The 13,481-nt window shown below is 49.6% G+C and overlaps 1 protein-coding gene across 2 annotated transcripts in view; it reads right to left on the reverse strand.

The window, feature by feature from the left end:
* RPTOR (regulatory associated protein of MTOR complex 1) overlaps positions 1–7,453 on the reverse strand; it is a 330,740-nt gene extending 323,287 nt beyond the window's left edge. Inside the window, exon 1 of one of the 2 annotated variants that reach the window (XM_019465972.2) lies at positions 6,451–7,453. In XM_019465972.2, the coding sequence (XP_019321517.2) occupies positions 6,451–6,612 (162 nt within the window). In that variant the 5' untranslated portion in view covers positions 6,613–7,453. The remainder of the gene's footprint in view (positions 1–6,450) is intronic. The other variant, XM_019465973.2, reaches the window with a different exon arrangement.
* Between the last annotated feature and the right edge of the window lie 6,028 nt (positions 7,454–13,481).

The following is a 13,481-nucleotide window of genomic DNA, read 5'->3' on the forward strand; positions in this document are numbered from 1 at the left end:
GAACCCCTCCAGGGCGCACGCCAGAAGTCTGGGTCAACGGGAGGCCCTGACAGTGGCTACGTGCTTCCATACAGGGCAACTGCCTTCACAACCCCACAGAGCTCTTCGCAAACACAAGCTCCAGAATGGAAAGGGCGTTAACAGGTCCCTTTTAGGTCTGCTCTTAAATTTCTGGTCCTCTCTGCCTGATATTTTTGGCCAACCACCTGATATCCTCAAGCCCTGCTTCCTAATTTAAGTCTGACACCCACTTTCTTTTTAACTACACTAACGAGTCTCAAACTTTTGAGGATAGAACACCTTTACACTCGAAGATTACTGAAGACTCCCAAAGAGCTCCTTTTTAAAAATAAAAACTTTTTTTTACATGTTTATTTATTGAGAGAGAAAGAGAGAAGAGAGAAGAGAGAACGCTGGAGCAGGGGAGGGGCGGAGAGAGGGAGACAGAATCCCAAGCAGGTTCTGTACTGTCAGTGCAGAGCGGATGTGGGGCTTGAGCCCACGAACATGAGACCGTGACCTGAGCCAAACAGCCCCTCAAACAGCTTTTTCCAGTATTTTCCATCTTAGAGGTCAAAATAAAAAAAAGAAGAAGAAGAAGAAGAAGAATGTATTTCCAGGCGCACCTGGGTGGCTCAGTCAGTTGAGCGTCTGACTCTTGATTTTGGTTCAGGTCATGATCCCAGGGTCATGGGATTGAGCCCCACTTAAGGCTACACACTGAGCGTGGAGCCCGCTTAAGTTTGTCTCTCTCCCTCTGCCCCTCTCCCCTGCTCACACGTGCGCACGTGCTCTCTCTCTCCCTAAAATAAATTAATTAATGTAAATAGTTCTCTATCCTTTTTAAAAAAAATGTTTAAAGGCATGTATTTATTAACGGATTTAAAATTATAAATTCGTTATATATTTCAATAAATATTTCTACGAAAAAGACATTTTCAAAAAACCATTGCAAATCTCTCTAAGGTCTGCCTTATCAGAAGGCCACTGGACTCCATACTGTCTTCCAACCTGCTGTGACGTGTCGCTTTGGTTGAAGTGGATGGAGAAACTCTGGCCCCACAAAGATTCGCAGGTGAAAAGGGCAAGAACATCAGCACGTCCAAGTAACTGAGAACGTGCTTCTCTGACATCACATCGAAACTCGGCAAATTGTAGTTTCTTAAAGGTTAGAAGCGACCTATGTGCACAGAGCACTAAACGGGCTACCCGATCTATCGGAAGCACCACCCCTTACGATACTAAAGCCCAGTGGCCTCCCTTTGAGTGGATCTCTTGCCCACGGAGCATTCGGTAAGAGTGCGGATTGGCCCTCTGGAAACACAGGCTCACTGAATTATGCAGACGTTCCAGATGAGGGCACGTTGCACTCCACGTTTCGAATCCCCAAAATCCTGTCCACTCTACGATCATCTCGTCAGAAGAGTGGGAAGCTGGGCAGCTCTCAGGGGCAGACACAGGTTTCCCAAAACTCTTCATTTTCACCGGAAAGCTCAGATTTTATCCCGGCCACGCATCCTGTCAGTCTTCTTCCCTGAAGTGACAGCTCATCGTTTGTTCTGGAGGAAACGTCTGCCGGAGACGCCAGCCCGAGCACCCAGGGTCGCCGTTAGCCTCCTTTCGGGTCCAGCGCGGGCGCCCCGCGAGCAGCAGGTGGCCCAGCCGGGGCCCCCGCAGGGCTCTTCCCAGGGCCACCCGCCACGCGGAAGGGGACGGCGGGCGCCAAGGGGGCGAGATCTGACACAGCCCATACTTGTTACGGTGTCACCAGGGGCATCGTCAAGTGGGGTGGAACTGTTCGCCGCGATCGCACAGCGCAGGGAAACAGCAGCCCAGCACCGGCTGGGCGTGACTCACGCCCTCGCCACTACCCTCGCCGCTTCTGCACCATCCGCTCAGATCCCAAGGCGGAGACCAGGAAAGGCCACTGCCACCTTGCACTGCTATCGTTAAGTCATCTCTGCACCCGCTGTGGGGCCCAAACTCACGACCCTGAGATCCAGAGTGCACGCTGCACTTGTATTTTGATCCCAATAGGGGAGGGGGAACCCGGAGCCCACCGCCCACCGCCCACCACGGGAACAGCTGAGCCGCTCCCTTGGCACACTTCTCTGCTTTTACAGCCCCGCCACCGCCCCGGCCGTCTTCCCTACACATTCGGTTTTAGACGCGGGGGCCTCACAATGTGAATTGTCAGTCACTGTGATACCATTCTTCGTTTCAACTAGGCTTTGTTTCTCAAGTTCAACTTCCCTCATCGCGAGCCCCGTAACTCAGGCCCCTTGGCAAGCCGCTTATTTAACTCAAGCCTCAGTTTCCTCAACCACCACATGGAGATAATAATCCCCAGCAATGTAAAGAACACACCCTGTGCAGAAGCCCTTCCCCCCTCCAGTCACTTTGTCCTCAGTACACGTTTACCATGTACCAAGCACGATCCCGTGTGCTAGCATCGACGAGGTCTCGGCCTTACGACAAAATTTCCGTTCTGGGGGTGGGGATGTAGTGGAAAATACCAGAGAAAGAGAGAGCGATCATGAGTGGCTGGGGAGCTGCTTTCGAGGAGGTGATGGGGCAAGGCCTCTCAGAGGCTGACTGTGGAGGTCATGGGGAGCCAGTTACCAAGAGCAGAGGGGGGTGTGTCCCCAGGCCTTTCCATCGAGGAAGCAGAAAAGGCAGGGCCAGACCACAAAGTGAACCGGGGTGAGGAATCTGCACTGAGCTCCAAGCACTCGGGAAGCCAGGAGCGGTCCCTCCGGGTCAGAACGCCTGTGGGGGGGACCAGTCAGGACGCAAGCACAGCCTTCCAGGTGAAACACGGTAGCTGGCTGGGCCAGGCTCGCGACGGGCAGAGACAAAATGAGGCGATCCCATATAAGATGCACTTTGGAGGCCAAGTCGACAGGCTCTACTCATGAGCTGGACAGGGCCACGAGGAGGAGGAGAGGAAAGAATGAAGGGTAAATTCTGGATTTACAGCTTGAACACCCGAGTGGGGGTTGAGGCAAAGCAGGCATTCAGGAGCTCCGGGCCAGGCCAGAAGTAAAAACTGCCGATGTGAGGGTCGCCGACGTGTGAACGGCATTAAAACCATGAGCCCAGACAAGACCCGCTGGCCAGGGGCATACACAACAAAGAGGAGGGGCCCAAGATCAAGTCCTCGAGCGCCCCACACTAGGCTGTCAAACAGCAAAGGGGTCCGAGAAGGAGGATGAGAGACCTCAGGGGAAGAGCTGGAGCTCTTTCTGTTCGGGAAGACACAGAAGCAAGAGGAGAGTCTCATGAGGGAGGAGTGGCCCACTGTGGAAGTCAGACAAGACAAGGACAGAGAAGTGAAGGCCTGTGGAGGGTGGTCTCAACGCCTGATGGGAGTACGTGGTAGAGGCCACAAGGTGAGCAAGGTAGGGTTACCCTTCCTTTGTCCACGCGCCAGCCCGCTGCCTCCACTCGGCTCCCTCCACGGCTTACTCAAAGCACAACTTACAAAGTCAGGTGACAATCGGTCGAGAGACTGGTTTGCAAATGGCTTCATCGTTCTCTGCCTACTCCTCCGGCACACCTGTAGGCACCGTGTGTACGGCAGTGGTTTTCCATCAGGTTTCTGATTCCGTCCCACAGGTGCAAGGCAAAGATCTAACTGAGACCAACTGTCCCCACACGCTCCCTTTCCAGGGGACAAATGAACTCTGATCGCCATAAAGCATCGCGGTAAAACACAAACGGGAACATACGTACACATCGGCGTCAGCCATAGGCCCGCGAATTTTGAACCGCGAATCATTTACGTAAGTGTAATTATTTGAAAATGATAAGCCAAAATTGCTATCGATGCATATACGTATCAATTCAGTAAAAGCAACAGAATTAACCAAACAACAAACTAATTTGATAATAACAGTATTAAACAGTAACTTAATAACTAAAATGCAATAATAGTGGCATTTGAAAGGCAGCGCGGATCCCCCCCCCCCCCCAAAAAATGTGGGAATCCCAACTGAGAGTGGGCAAGGGCTGTGGCTCCCTCTGTCGGGATGCCAAACGTTGAGTGGCACAAAACTTTTTACAGATGTCAGTCAACTTAGCAAAGATGTCAGCTTTAGGGATCCTTAACAGCTTCACTAAATAGGACAGCAATAGGGAACCAGAAATACACACACAAAATAAAAGTATATGGAAATGCGTCTCGGTCACAGGGAGCAGCAAAGGCCAAGTCTGCGTTCAGGGCACTTCCCGGCCCACCAGGGCAAGTGGGACGCGTAGGGCCTGCTCCGGGACAAGCAGGCCCACACATGTCGCCTCCCCACAGGCTGCTCCACGAGACTGCTGGAGACAGCCTGGCCTGGACGCCTGTGTGCTCAAGATTCCCGGAATCAGAGCAGCTGCCTGGCGCGGCAGTCACGGAGCACAAGTCACACCCAGGGAACACGCTGGCCAGAACCAGCCCCACAAGCCAGGTTTGTTCGGCCCACAGTGTCGGTTGGACTCCTTCATGTCTCGTAACATCCGAAACAGTGCCAACATTTTTAAATTGGAAGCCTTCACGTTAAAAAAAAAAAAAAAAAAAAAAAAAGTCTTCTGGATTCTCAAAGAAAAAAGACAGAGAGAGAGAAAGGAAGAGAGATCTGGCTGAGGCCCAGCTGCCCCTTCAGCTGCTGTGGCCTGTGCTCTCCAGAGCCCACCTTCCAGAAAAATCAGACACGAGTCACATGTCGGCTGCCGTTGATCTCCGGCCCTGTGCCATTCTTCTTATACCTGGCCTGTTTCCTTCACTCATGCTTCCTTCCAGTGCTTAGCATCATTTGGATTTGCAACTCTGTCCTGGCAGGGGTGCTGAGAGGTCTCGTTGGGGCTGAGTCAGAGGAAGAGACTACAAGGGCAGTTAGACGCCAAGCTCCCACACGCTGAACTGAAAATGTTATCTGCTGATTTTCGTCTTCATTAAACACCTTGCAAAAAGGTCAGACACAGCAAACGTTTCTCCCCTGGCTCTTTTCTAAAGAGTAATCTCAGTAATTACTCAGACTCAGAACTTTTCTTTCTCTTAATAACCTATGACAAGCTTATCAGAAAATGTTATCATTCACAAATTAATGTTTTAAGTAAAAGGTCAAAAATATATCCATTCATCAGCTTGAACAGTTTGAGCACGGGTTTAGGGTAGCAGAGGGAACCACATTTCACAAGGAAAAAATAAAAAAAGTCTTCCAGATAGAATGGGGAAAAAAAAATTATTAGACAGTTACTTTAAAACAAGTTCCTTTTCATGTATGCGTAACAACCACAAAAAAAAATTTGAACTATATTATTAGTACCAAAGAAGTCCCTAAGACAGACTTTTGTACAATCTCTTCCAAAGACCATCTCTTTTACTCCTTAAACTGCTTTTGGATGAAATGAATTGTCCTAACCCAAATCAATAACCAAAGGACTGGTTACTAGGGACTGACCAAGCACAATTACCATAATGGTGATCTTACATAGTTCAACATCATATATGAAAATATATGTAAGCCCAGAGCAATCACACCGTACTATAACAACAACTACCTCTCTTTTACCACTACGATGCTTAAATTTAAAAAAGGCAATCTTGAAGGAAAAAGCAAATCACAAAAAGACAAATTTTAACTGTGCGTAGATGGGAAGGTCCCACCCGCTTGCTCTGGAGACCAGGAGGTAGACAGCGGTTAGTTAAGGGCAGGTTCACCAAGATTGGCTGTTTTCTTTCCTACTGGCCATTTATAAGTCACTGTTCACACTCCAACACCATGGAGACCCCCTCAAACCTGGACCCAAGTTCCAACCCATCACCCTCTAACTCCACCGTGGGAGAAATTCTGTCTCCAAGCTACAGCAACGTGACACCACATAAATGGAGGGAAAGTCTGGATCCAAGACCAACTGCTTAGAAGGCGATATGATGCAGTTCATTGTAACTTTAAAACAACCCTGCGTGAATTTGTTACTAGCTAAACATTTGCCAGTAATCTTGTTTCCCAGCATAGCATTTAACCTGGCTTGGACAATTAGAAAAAAAAAAAAAAAAAAAGCGAACTAACCACAGAAGTAGGCTCCCCACGTGGGTACAAGTACTCTCTCTCCCAAGGCATCTTTGCGTCCTGTTAATAACAGCACTGAGTATACCAAAGAGTGTGTAAGCACTCGCAGTGCTGCACTTTCCAACACGGTTACCTTTTACTGTCCGAATTCGAACTTCGTTTGAGTTAAATTAACACTGGCCGGTGAATAACTACTAACCAGAACAGACTTTTTCCATTTCCGACCAAACGCTGGAGTCTGAAATGGCTTGTGCTCTTTAAGTTGACTTGCGACGTGTGGCTGGGGAAAAATGACCGCTGCTGCTTCCCCCGAGGACACTCGAGTGGCTCTGAACTTTCTGTGGAAGAATCTACCGGGGCCCAAGGGGGCGCGGTGGGAGAATCCACTTACCCGATCCTTCATCCTCCAGCTCTGAGCTAAGGATTTGGAGCCTTCGATTTTCTCACAGTGCCTCTTTTTCATAAAAGCCAAGGGCAGGTTCCAGTCTGTGAGGTCGGCCTCATCTTCCTCCCCGAGTCCCAGAAGAGGGGACTGCAGCATCTCGGACTCCATCGGGGGGGGAGGGGGTGGGGGAGTCCTTGGCAGCAAGCGCTCGAGAACCTCCAGCCTTAAAAACTAGCGTGTACCAGAGCGGTACATATAAGAAATAAGAAACAGGGAAGGGGGGAGAGTGGAAAAAGAAACGAGCGGGAAGTGTGCGGAGACCCCTACTCGGGCAAAAAGTCTGACACCCTTCTCTCTAACTCTGCGCGGGAAGGCGGAGGGGGTAGGAAGAGCCGGGCGGCGGGCGGGGGAGACCGGGCGGACCAAGGAGCTCGGCGCGCACACACACGCACGCCCCCGGGTCCCACGCCACGGGCTGCTTCGGGGGCTGCACGTCCCAGGAGGGGCTGCGAGCGGAGCTGTCAGAGGCGTGGGAGACTTCAGGCCTCACGATGACCCTGCTCTCGGCCTCCAACGCCTCGGCCGATCCGAGGACAGGAAGGCCGCCCGCTCTCGGTGCCGGTTCGCCGACCGGGCGGAGGTCTCCGGCCGAGGGGGGGAAGAGGTTCAGAGCTCGCGGGGTTTCCCGCAGCCACTCTCAGCCCTGCGGGTCCCGCACTCGCCGGAGCTGCTGCAACCAGAGCCAGGACCGGCCCATCGTGCTCGCCCGCAGCCGGCTCCTCGGCCCCGGATCCGCGCGGCCTGGACGGCCCTGGCCTTCGGCCCCGTGCCTCTCTCCTGCCTGAGAACGAGTCCTGAGGAGAGGGCGACGCGGAGGCGCGAAGAACACAGGGAGTGTGGGCTTATTGGGTTTGGAGAGTTCTGCCCTCTGGTTTGAAGCTACAGTGAAACTCCTCTCATCAGCACATCAAGGAGGACGCCATGTTGCCAAGCCCCAGCATGCATCGCGACCTACGGTGTGACCAACAGGCCAAACTTCCTCAGAACGTTCTGGCCGCGCTTCCCAGAATGCGAGGAGAGAAATTCGCCCCCCTCCCCGCTTCGTTACTATGGTTACCACAATTCAGCTTTCCAGAGTTTATAGCGTTCATTCAATAGATGCGCGATATCGAAGTCAATCCTATAAACGAAACTATGTCAATTTAGTTAATTTTGAAAAAAGCTTTTTATTGTTACAAACGGATCTACATGCTCCTGAAATTTAAGGAATTCACCCCCTTGTTGTTTCTTCCAGATTTTGAAAAGGCAGCAAAAGCAAGAACTATTGATAATATTACAAAAGAAGATGGTTGGGGGGGGTGGGGGTTGCACGTAGTATCCTCCACAGTATCAATCAGATTTTCTCCCCCCCACCCCCACCCCCCAGGGAATACCCAGGGGAAAAACTAATTTCTAAACGATTACAATTTTTTTTGTTATTGAATCCATCCTATTTTCTGATGGAGCTTCTTTTGATACAGCTTCACGTGCAAACAACTAAAAGCTACAGGTTTCTTTGCGTGGAGGCACGCCCCCTGCTTTATTCCTCTACTCAGAAAACATTGTTTATTTACAGTGTGTGCGGAACTGTGACCTCCTCTACTAGGAGGGAATAGAGAGCCGAATGCAGCATGTGGTGCCTGCCTTCAATAAAAACAGTGTTAGTGAGCCACACATGTTCCCAGTATATACAGCTTGGCAGGGAGCAAACAGACTGGTCTTCCCGTCTGCATGGGGCTTTGGTGCCTGAATCCGGATGTTGGCTGAATCACTCTCCACCTCTGTAACCTTGGTCAATTGCTTAACTATTTCAGCCTCAGTTTCCTCTGTATAAAACTGGGATAGGGCCTCCTGGGTGGCTCGGTGGGCTAAGCGTCTGACTTCAGCTCAGGTCATGATCTTGCGGTCGGTCTGTGAGTTCAAGCCCCACATAGGGCTCTGCGCTGACAGCTCAGAGCCTGGAGCCCGCTTGGGATTCTGTGTCTCCCTCTCTCTCTGCCCCTCCCCTGCCCACGCCCTGTCTCTCTCTCTCTCTCTCTCTCTCTCTCTCTCTCTCTCTCTCTCTCTCTCTCTCTTTCTTAAAATTAAATAAACATTTTAAAAATTTCAAAGAAAAAACTGGGATAATGCCCACCTTGAAGGATACAATTAACCCGTGCAGGTGCCTGGTAAGAACGCTGAATAGAATACTAACAATTAACTTCCCATAGCTAGAGTGAAACCTAGCAACACTGCCTGCTTTATTCATCTAAAACCTCCGACTGGACACGACAAGATACCTTGTTTCTTTGTGGTTGCCCAGGGCTTGGACACAAAGCAGGGATCCGTGTCAAAATCCTGACATTTGTGTTCCTTTCAACATTGGAATGAATAGTGCAATTCCAGATCTTTCACACCTAGCACGTAGTGCATGTTCCAAGCATTCGTTGCATTATTGCATCCCACTGAGCCTGATTCAACCTTTAAAACTCAGGGTAAATTCACCACAAAACAGATGGAGGCTAAAACCTTCCTTTTCCGGGCTCCCTGGGTTGGCAAACTATCCCCACAAGCACCAGCAGAGGCTTTGGGACTGCAGCAGCGCTAAACCCCTTTATGGCTAACTACTCGGTGACTTGGGAAAACCCACTTAATCTGTGTGAGACTCAGCGTCCTCACCCACAAAGTGTGTGTCACCTTGGGAAATCATCACTCACCTTGTCCGATATTCTAAATGAAGACAGTAAAGGTGCTGATGGGACCCTAATCTGGCAGGCCTTCAGAATCACCAGGGAAACTATTCAAAAATAAAGATCCCCGGGTCCCACTCCAGGCCTGCTGAATCATGGGGAGGGGAAGACAGGGATTCAGGACGATATTTTTTAATCAGGGAACCCTGATGAGAGTTAAAATCAGTCAAGTTTGAGGATATTGGAAAACACTCTCTCTAAAGACATTAGACAACATTTTCCTCTAATGATTCCATCCCAGCCACGTGGTGGGCCCTCAATAAAAATTTGTATCAGGGCCGCCTGGGTGGCTCAGTCGGTTAAGCATCTGACTTTGGCTCAGGTCATGACCTCACCGTTCCCGAGTTCGAGTCCTGCATCAGGCTCTGTGCTGACAGTTCAGAGCCTGAAGCCTGCTTTGGATCCTGTGTCTCCCTCTCTCTCTGCGCCTCTCCCACTCACGCGCTGTCTGTCTCTCTCAAAAAAAAACATTAAAAAATTGTTTAATTGTATCAAATAATGCTATGAAGAAATTACCCAATATTCCATCTAATAAATCAGAACAAGACTCACCCTCTCCCCCAAACTACAGAACAAAACGCACCCGCTATTGTTTTACAAACGTGACCCCAGGACCAAGAAACCATTTGGGGTCCACGTCCTAGGCCGAAGGTCAGGATACACACGTTCCGGCCCCAGTCCGGGACCGATTTCCGCAGACCTCCCCAAAGCCTGTGACCTCCTCTGCCCTCAGTCTCCATATCTGTGACACGAGACACTCGAAGAAGGTGAATCTCTAGGATATTTCGGGTTCAAAACTCTGTGATTCATGTACAAACCAGAAAGGGGCTGGTGACAGCCCAGCTCCCAACCTGAAGTCTCAAGAACGGGCTTGAATCATTTCATAGCATCCTGACATTTAGAAGAAACCTCGTCCCAGTGTGTTATGGATGATTCTATTCAAGTCCCAGATAAGCATTTGGAACTGTGGCTCCAGGCTTCTGGAAGGCAGTGAGCGTCTATGACTAATGACGAGCTGGAAATCCAAGGCCGACAATTTCTCACCTGGGTGATCTCATCACCACGGTGTGTGATCTGCTGGCCACCTGGGCCCGCCGTTCTGATCTCCAATGTCCAATTCTTCACAAGCAAGGACATCTCATGCTTCCCACAAAACCTCTAAATAAGATACTTTAATCTTGAAAACAGTTTTATGAATCTCAAAAAAACGCACGAAACCTGGTCTGATTGTCCAGCTATAAAAATGTTGATAACGTGCCGCTGGGGGTGAACATCCAGCTCAGGACTGGGAAAGGAGGAGGTTTTAGGCCCAGCTCTCATCTGAAACAGCGGAATCACCTGTCACCTGCTTGTACACAGAGAGGGGGGCCTCTTCCTGGAACGTGAAGGTAGACCAGATGACCTCTTCCAGCCCTAAAACTTGGGCTCTTTGGCAGCCAGAAGCCAGAGACACGGCAAAGTGAGCACAAGATCAAAAATTAAAAAACCTGGACGTGTGGGTCAAATACAGTGGAAGTCAGGGGTAAATAGAGGAGGAAAACAGGGAGGGGGGCCTGAAAAATTGCCACAGTACAGGACATGTTGCCCAGCGAGAACGAGGAAGCTCGAGTTTCACAGCCTTCAAGCTCAGCTGTCGGCCCCGCACAACCGGCCGAATCTCTTCTCAAAACACAAGCCCGTCCAAGGCAGGCGTCCCATCCTCCAATATTGCAGCTTCTCCACCAAATCAATCAAGGGCATGGAATGTGTTTTGTCATCAAGAATCGGGAGCGAGTCTGGAGGTCAAGAAAAGTGGTGCTTCGCTGAGCTATATGGTTTTCCACGCAGGGAGACCGGCCAGCGCCCGTCCTTTCCAGAGGAATCTGTGCTTAGCTTAAACCAAAATAGACATAAAGTACTTTGCTTTTGTCTGAGCATCACTACTCCGTTTTTAGCAAAATCCCAGCCACCCCCCTGGGCAGGTCAGATGCGTTGTTGACGAAGCGAGAAGAGAAGGGAGAGGGAAGTGACAGCCTCAGCATCCCCGTCGGAAACGCAGGCCGCAAGACGCCAAACGCGCCTGTCTCGTTCTCCCCCGTTTTCATCCGTCTAAAAATACGGTGATATTTACGTACGTGAGCTTCCTCCCCTCTCGCACACCTCTCTGTTTCATGTTCTTGTTTTTGTACACTGAGTATGCGTGGTTTGGGGAAGCAGAAACAACGGTCTGTTTAAAAAAGGAGGTGACCCCCGAGGAGCCTGGGGAACTATGGTAAAACGTGCTTCTTTTTGAACAAACTTCACCCACCCTGGGCATTTCTTCTTTCCGAACTGAGAGGCTTTGCAGCGGCAGCCTTAAGGATCCAGCCACAAGGCAGAGCCGAGGGGTAGAGAAAACAGGGAGAGAAAACAGAAGTGGATCCTTAACAGAAATGTGACCTTCACCCCCCCCTTTCCTTCCCACTCTGGGGGCTGTTTTGTGTAGGGCAATGAAGAGCTTGCGTGGGGTACCTAGAATCTGGGGGCAAATGAGGCACAGAGGGGCTGGAAGCCAGTGTGCCCCAGGGCCCCTCCCCACTGGCACCGCGGCCCGCCAGTCTGGATAGCCTGGTGCACCCAGCTCCAAGCCTTTGCAGGATCAGACGCCGCTGGGAATTCTTTATGGAGGAGAACAGACGAAGGCCAGTGTCTTTCTTCCCCAGCTCCCAAGCTGCATCCATGGGTGCACTGTCCTTCTTCCCACAGGACCCTGGAGGTCGTCGAATGGCAGGGATATGGTCTATGCCCAGTACAGAGTGTTTGACAAGAAAAAATATATATATAAAGGAAAGCTTTTCTGATAGAGACTGTACTGAGAAAATTTGTTATCCAATAAAAAATATACAAACTGAATTTTATAACCTTTTATTTTAATAGAATTGCCTGCAATGAGATTCTACCTTTATGAAAATACAAATAATACAACCAACTGTCTCTTTTTAAACTCTCCGTTTGTTATTTTATGTAATATTCACCTCTCATCAGCGATTCTCAGATTCTCGGCACACACAAGACCCTGGGGGAGCAAGGCTAGCCTGACCACGCCTCTGCCTTTAATAGGGGGGATTAGGGAAAATGCCTGTAACTAAAATATTATAATCCTGGTAGTGAGTGAGTGTTTGTGATGAGCCAAGCCCTTTTCATGAGAATTAACTCATTTAATCCTCCTCATAGGCTCATGTAAAGGCTCCTGTTTTAGATCCGTCTTACCAGGAAGAAAATTGAGACACAGAACAATTAAATATCCTTCTCAAGATCTCTCTGCTGGCCAGGGCCTGGCGAGGGTCCAACCGGGGCCGCCAAAGGCCAGGCCCTGGCTCAAACACGTCCTCAGGACCCCAGACTCAAATCCCTTCTCCTGCCCTTCTGTGCCCAGGATCCCAGGAAAGGCACTCCATGCACCCCCGTCCCAATTTCACGTATGAACCACGAAACTAAGAGTTTCAACGTCTAGACGTTGTTAGTATTAAATGAGCTAATGCCCGGCGCACAGTAAGCACTCAATAAAGGCTAACTGTTATTAACAAAGTGCTGTAAGAAATAAATTCCATCCAGGTTGATTAAAAAGGCTTCCTGCAAAACACAGCACGTGTGCCCGAACCTGAAAAATGGATTCCTTTTTTGGAATACGTTGAATTGTTTTTCTGAAGCAGAGTCTCACACGTGGGGTGGGAGGGAGATTTTTCACGGAGGTCAGTGGATCAGACCGTAAACTGATTTTTTAAAAGCGAAGAAAGGCACTGTAAACATGCAAGTTCCAAATGCTGAGTTGGGTGTGAGTAGAACCAGCCCAACACGTGTGGCCAGCTGCTCCCGGAGGTGAGGGATGATTTGGGGGTGGGAAATGCCTTCAATCTGCATTTAATCCCAGAAGTGCTATTTGGCATTTTAAACAGTATCACATAGTAGTTTGGCAATTCTTCTTAAATTTAAAATATAAAAGTAATAAATACTTGCTGGAGGAAACTGGAAAATGTCAAAGAAAAAAAGAAAAAAAAGAAAGAAAGAAAAAAACGACTATTTCCATTTTGTGTATTTTCTTTTTGCCTTTTCTTTCTGGCTTTTATGTATATATTTAAAACGTATTTGTTTTTTACATTGCAAAATAACATTATTCTGAGGGTGCCCAGGGGGCTTTGTCAGTTAAGCATCCAACTGCGGGTCAGGTCATGATCTTGTGATTTGTGAGCTCGAGCCCTGCATCCGGCTCTGTGCTGATGGCTCGGAGCCTGGAGCCTGCTTCCGATTCTG

The sequence above is a fragment of the Panthera pardus genome, unplaced genomic scaffold (genome assembly GCF_024362965.1).
Source record: "Panthera pardus isolate Hobbes unplaced genomic scaffold, ASM2436296v1 HiC_scaffold_3, whole genome shotgun sequence".
NCBI classification, from domain to species: Eukaryota; Metazoa; Chordata; class Mammalia; order Carnivora; family Felidae; genus Panthera; species Panthera pardus.